Genomic DNA, 6403 nt, shown 5'->3' on the forward strand with positions numbered 1-6403 from the left:
GGCTTTACAAGAAAAGAAAAAGGAAACTGGCAGCTCAGTCTGACCCACTGCAAAACTTGGATACATTTAATCTGAGGGCCACAACACGCTCTTGTGAACACACACAGCCCTGCTGTCACTTTTATACCTTACTCCATCCATGGCACAGTTATTTTTAAAGCCCTTCACCCTATTGACCATAAGCACATTTAGGAAGCTAGGCTTGGACCTCATTCTTCCCCAGTTTTACCCTTGACGTCAGTGAGTTTACTCCAGCCTGACAAACAAAAGACACTTGGGGTCCTGCTGGTCTCGTACCTGTGGTCTTCACACCTCTGGAACCAGCCAGCCTTTGTAATGCCAGATCTTACCCCGAGGTACTCCCTGTCCTCCTCAGTATTAAAAAAAAGTGTATCTCAGATGGCGGTTATGACAGAGCAAACCAGAGGCACTCCCGTGCTGAGCTCTCAGATGGCAGCAAGCACGCTGGGAGACGGGAAATGCCCTTATCGAAGCCCTCTGCCACCCTTATGGGAACACAAAATCATCCATCGTAAGATGGATCATCCCTTCACTCTAAATGAATCCCTGCAAACTACAAAGCCCTGGGAAGTCTTTCCACAGCAGCTCTTTCCGAAATAGCGGTTGAACTCTTGGGGAGATATCCTGGCCAGAAGCAAGATAGCAGCGGGGGAAAGGCAGCAATTTGTTGTTTGAGACAGAAGAGGGGAAAGAGTGCCGGTGTCATAGCAAGGTATCAAAAGGGAGATGGCAAGTGTGCCGGGAGCTGAGGAGAAGGAGGGGATTGCTGGTGTTTAACACAATTCAAAGCTGCCCATTGTTAGGGAAGTTTATTCTCCCCCAGGATCATCACAGAGGCTCCTGGTGACAACTGCTCCCTGGCTTTTGAAGTGCAGCATTAGGCGTTTCCTTTGCTTTGCTGCCTTGTCCCCTATTGGATCAGAAGCCTCTTTGCCACACAGAGTCATTGGGTGGCAAATGAATAGGGGGATTTGATTATTCAGAACGTCACCTCATATATATATCAGAGATTTGGGGGCTTGCAACTTTTCTCCTTTGACGTGGGGACAAGGAAAGCTGCCTCGCTCTTTAGATCAGCCAGTGGACTAGGGCTTCAGCCTCTGCGCCTGCCATGAAGAGGAACACCTTCATCTTCACCACCGTTGGGCTATGCTGTGCCATCTTCGACACATCAGCCTGGTAGGACTGCAGCTCAGCTTGCACAGGGCCTCCGTGCTACCCTTTAGCCTGTGTGAGACAACACGGTTTATCCTCTTTTTTTAATTTTTGTTCCAGGTCTGTGAACAACTTTCTCATGACGGGACCCAAGGTAAATTTATCCATCAGTTTAAATGTACTGCTTGTTTCCTATTTGCAGACAAAGATCACCTTACTTAGGAGCCACATTTACTGGTCTGCCTATGGGCATCAGGTCCCTTGGGTGAAGGAGGGGAAATAAGGGAAAGGAGGGGAAACTCATTTACTTTTGTTTGCCAGTGTTTTGATTTTAAAAGGTGCTTGAGTTTCAGACTGTTATTTTTCTCTGCAAGGCCTATCTGACGTATTCCACCAGCGTCTCCGTGGGGGCGCACAGTGGGATTGAAGAGTGCAAACACCAGTTTAACTGGGAGCGCTGGAACTGTCCAGAAAGTGCCCTTCAGCTCTCAACTCACAACAGACTCAGGAGCGGTAAGCATGCACTTATAGACGCATCAAGTACAGCCCTTTCTCCTCCGCAAACATGAGCAGCCTCTTGATATGCGTATACTGTGTGATAGAGAATAAGTGTATATCGAATGATAGCAAATTCTGGAGGGAAGGGGGAGCGACTACGGACATAGCCTGGCCCTTCAGTTTCTGTCTACATAAGGAAAGTTCAACCAGTTTTGCTCAAATCAGAATTTAAACCAGATTTCAACCAGTGTAAGCCCCACTGGTGGCACTCTGATATTACCGTGCAGTTTATCTGGATTGGGAAGAGGGTTAAATTGAAATGAAAACTCAAAAAATGTGGGTCCCCATGTGTAGGGTTTAAAATCCTTTTGCTGAGAAGCAGGGAGCGGGTGGGGAAGATTACTTTGCTATACTAGTCTTCTCTTCCAATTTTATTCTAAGTTAATTTGTCTTTTACTGTAAGCTTCCTTGATCCTATCTGGGGGGAGGGCAGCACATAAATCTAATAAATAAAGAGCTTAATGAAGTTAAACCAGTGCCATTTTCCCTCTGTAGCCATGGCTAATGCATGAACTTGCCACAGACAGAAAGCTGTGGTGTAACCTGTCTGAGCAATAAACAGGATCGAGTCTATTAGATTAAATCCCATTGTTATCCTGTAACGCTATCCCATGCACATAGGCACTTTAGCAATGTCCTGTCAGCTACTGAGTCAAAAAAACAATAGGACAGGAAATTTGCAGGCATTTTGCAGTGGGCTAGAAAAGTTTTCACTCCTGCACTACGCCCCACCTTGGTCCTGATCACTTTTATGCAAAGATGTTTGCCCTCTCTCTAACTCTGCTGGAAACAGCTTACATTTCCAACACGGATGGAGTTGGGACAGGGGTTTTGTGCTCTGGAGGGTGACAAATTCTTTATTCTTACCTTTGCAGCAACGAGAGAGACCTCTTTTGTCCACGCCATCAGCTCAGCTGGAGTAATGTACACTCTCACCAGGAACTGCAGCATGGGTGACTTTGATAACTGCGGCTGTGATGACTCCAGGAACGGGCGTGTAGGTGAGCTGAGATTATACCGGTCTAATGGGAGAAGCAGCTAAGATTTTCCCAGCCTCCGTGTGATGGATCTGGTTTTCAAATGCTCTAGATTCATTTCCCAGTCATAACTGTCACTAATGGCTGGATTTGGCTGTTTCTGCTTTTAACATCCACCAGACTCAGCACTAGAAATGATCAGTCTCCCCTAATTTTTCTCATCCGGGTCCCTTATTATAGCATGGTTTTATCACTCCGGGCTTCCGATTTGTCTGGTAGTCCGCTATTCCCTCGAGCGGCTCCAAAGCGACTACTTGCGAACCACGTGTCTTTTCCCAGGTGGACGAGGATGGGTCTGGGGAGGCTGCAGCGATAATGTGGAATTTGGAGAGAGAATTTCCAAACTGTTTGTGGACGGTTTGGAAACGGGACAAGATGCCAGAGCGCTGATGAATCTGCATAACAACGAAGCAGGGAGACTTGTAAGTAAAAGCGTGCAAGTCTGTATTTGAAAACATGCTCGTCTACAGAGCTTTTAGGGTCCCGGTCTCCACTGCTTAACAAGGGAGCTGGCCCATTGATTTCAATGGGAGGCTTGTATGAATGTATTTCAGAATCAGGCCCTCCATCAAGGTAGAGGTTGCAGTAAGAATTGCTGGTCCTCACAGAAAGCAGCTAGCCAGGGCAGTAACATGCACTCCCTCTCCACAACCACAAGACTTGATAGCTTTGCATTCGCACAGTTTCCAGCATATCTTCCCTGCTACTTTAGTCTCTGGCAATGTGTATTTTCAGGTGAGGGAATAACTACTCCTACTTGAGCTGTAATCTCAGTTCTGGCAGTGAGTCTGTTTGTGTTGTAACTCAGTCTCTGCCTCAGTGTCCCCCTCTGTAAAACGAGCAGAACAACACCCCACAGACCTACCTCATATGGAAATGGCAGTGAATGGCACCCAATAAACATGATGAAGTGGTGCTTTTCATGTCACAGTGCAGTCATAGTGACAGAAAGTAACGTGGAATTAGCAAGGCTCGCAGAGGTCTAGCAACCTTAAGAAGGGTGAACTCAGCCCCCAAAGTTTGAGAACCACAACTACAGGGAAGCAAATAAGACCGACTAAAAGCCCGGACTCTGGGCAACGCTAACTACTTAGTGTCATTACGGGGCCTTTTTAAAGATTATTTTATAAATGGAGTGACTTGTTCACTGCCCATGCAAGATGATGATTTGATATACTCCTGGCAAGTAAATTTATGCACATAACTGAGATAGCCCAGGCTCGCACTGCCCTTCTGTCCTGGCCTAGAGACGCGACTGGCATAGGGCTGGAGAAGGCAGTTCCTGCCTGGCAAACCCCCGATGCATCTGCCAGTTCCAGCATCAGTTAGTGATGGGAACCCACGCCCATTAGGAACTGGATGGAGATCACCAGGTCATTCATGCTGGCTGCCAGATGGTAGTGACTGGGGACCATGAGACAGACGACCCTTATCCCAGGAACAGAAACAGACCCTGTCTGCGCAACATGTTTCTGCTGCTCCTAATTTTCTTCTGCTCTTCTCTTTCAACCAAGGCCGTGAAAGAAATGATGAAGAGGACTTGCAAGTGCCATGGGGTATCGGGCAGCTGCAGCATCCAGACCTGTTGGCTCCAGCTCGCCGAGTTTCGAGAAATCGGGAATTATCTGAAAATCAAATATGACCAGGCCCAGAAGTTGGAGATGGACAAGAGGAGGATGAGAGCCGGGAACAGTGCTGACAGCCGCAGGACCACAGTGGAGACCTTCAGCAACGTGCTGACCACAGAGCTGGTCTTCCTGGAAGATTCTCCCAACTACTGCATGCGCAATGCCAGCCTGGGCCTGCATGGCACGGAGGGGCGGGAATGCCTGCAGGGCGGCAAGAACTTGTCTCAGTGGGAGCGGAGGAGCTGCAGACGGCTCTGCACCGAGTGTGGCCTCAGGATAGAGGAGAGGAAGATCGAGGTGGTCACCAACTGTCACTGCAAGTTTCGATGGTGCTGCGTGGTGAACTGCCTGGACTGCAAGCAGACGGTCACCAAGTACTACTGCTCCGGGAGAAGGGCCATGTCTAACAAAACCAGGCGGCGGAACAGGGGTCCCAAGAGATAAGCAGCTCTGAGCCAGCAGACTCAGGACATGGAGATTCCTTTTCAATTTTCTGCACGGGTCACCCCCATCGCCGGGTTTGAGACTGGAAAGGAATTTCCCCATGGGGTGTACGGGCAGGACTCCAGGGGCAGGGGGTGGAGAGGATGTCTACCTCCCGCAGCTCTGCAGCGGAGTTGCCCACTGGGATCTGGTTCCTTGTGATCCGCTATGGTGCGACTAGCATGAGCGAGGGCAGGTGGGCACGGGTGGGCCTCAGTCCTTCTGGTCTGTAAGTTTGCTCGTAACTAATTTCATTTGTCGCTTTATTGATGGATCTGGCTGCAAAAAGCCATTTGTTTTTCTTTTTTAATGGGGCCCTGATTCTGATGTCCTTTACACCAGCATAAAGCTAGGTGCAGGTTCAAGGGCATCACACCAGGCAGCCATGTAACTGGGATCCCAACAGCGGTTGCTCCAAGCTGAAATCTGCTCCTAGCCACACTTCTGGTTCTCTGCTGGCCTCACTGCCATGGTACAAGTGCAAGGGCAGAGCGCCTGACCCCAGGGGGCTGCTGCACACACAGCTTGTAAATATTTTTTTAATGTAAAACGTATGCACTTTCTGACGTGATAAGGGTTTCACAGTGTTGTGATTTCTATTGGGGCAGCTGCTGCTTTTTCACTTTGAGTGCTTTTGGAGGCTTACAGATGCCATTTACAGATGGCAAGCAAGGTCTCTTTTCTTAAACCAAGTTTTAAATTGGTGCAAGGGAAATAGAAGTACTGCCTGTCTTTTTTGCTTTTCCTATTTGTTTGGGATGAAAAAAAAAACCCTTTAGAGTCTACCAACTGAAAGCAAAACTTCAGCTGATGAGAAGTCAGCTTTCTCCATGCATAATAAAGGATAGTAACCAAACTTCAGCACACTACGTTTCCTGTGTCCACTCTGATGGTGTCCTGAGAGTTTAGGTTTCTGGTACTAGATTTTACGGTAAACACGTTAATTAAATTGCAGGCTTTCGCCCTTCTGGTATATTATGACTGTGTTTATACAAGGGCCTGTCTCTAAAATCTCCCTCTTTTCCCAAGACTCCCTATGCCTGATGAAGGGCGACTGCGCCTGAAAGCTTGCTAAGAACTTGTCCCCAACTACTCAGTTGCTCCAATAAAAGAGATCAGATTCACCCAAAGAACCTTTCCTGCCTTTGTCCTTAGACCAACACGGCTACAACCAAAAACCCAGCCTCTTTTCCCAGCAAATTCTTAGCACTAATCCAAAGCCCAACGAGGTTTATGAGAGACTTTTCCATTGAATTCAGTTAGCACTGACTCCAGCCCTAAACCCTCAAATCCCTATCACCCTCCTACCTAACCCTTGGGAGGACTCAGTAGGCGGGCATAGCTGGGCCAAGGTAAATATTAAACCTGGCATGTCTCCTTAATTTGTCTAAGGCCCAACACTCTCCAAACAAGGCAAACTCCCCAGGCCTTTGATGTGGTATCAGCACTAGTTGCAAAGTTCTTTATTCCAGGGAACAAGATGAATCCTTTGAACTAGAGGGCAGGAGAGAAAACTTGGGG

General features: G+C 47.9%; 1 protein-coding gene across 1 annotated transcript; it reads left to right on the forward strand.

Moving 5' to 3' along the window:
- Nucleotides 1-856: 856 nt before the first annotated feature.
- WNT8A (Wnt family member 8A) lies at nt 857-5872 on the forward strand. The gene is made up of 6 exons (XM_006277605.3): nt 857-1200; nt 1297-1330; nt 1551-1689; nt 2610-2735; nt 3051-3193; nt 4286-5872. Exons 1-6 carry the CDS (start codon nt 1133-1135, stop codon nt 4841-4843), a joined length of 1068 nt encoding a protein of 355 aa, XP_006277667.1. The 5' UTR covers nt 857-1132; the 3' UTR covers nt 4844-5872.
- The last annotated feature ends 531 nt before the right edge of the window (nt 5873-6403 follow it).

This window comes from Alligator mississippiensis, chromosome 9, assembly GCF_030867095.1.
Source record: "Alligator mississippiensis isolate rAllMis1 chromosome 9, rAllMis1, whole genome shotgun sequence".
Classification (NCBI taxonomy): domain Eukaryota; kingdom Metazoa; phylum Chordata; order Crocodylia; family Alligatoridae; genus Alligator; species Alligator mississippiensis.

Bases quoted from the DNA above. Each gene is read 5' to 3' on its own strand.
- WNT8A (XM_006277605.3), top strand. From the start codon at position 1,133: ATGAAGAGGAACACCTTCATCTTCACCACCGTTGGGCTATGCTGTGCC. The intron at 1,201-1,296 runs GTAGGACTGCAG...TTTTTGTTCCAG, and splicing joins ATCTTCGACACATCAGCCTG to GTCTGTGAACAACTTTCTCA. The intron at 2,736-3,050 runs GTGAGCTGAGAT...GTCTTTTCCCAG, and splicing joins CTCCAGGAACGGGCGTGTAG to GTGGACGAGGATGGGTCTGG.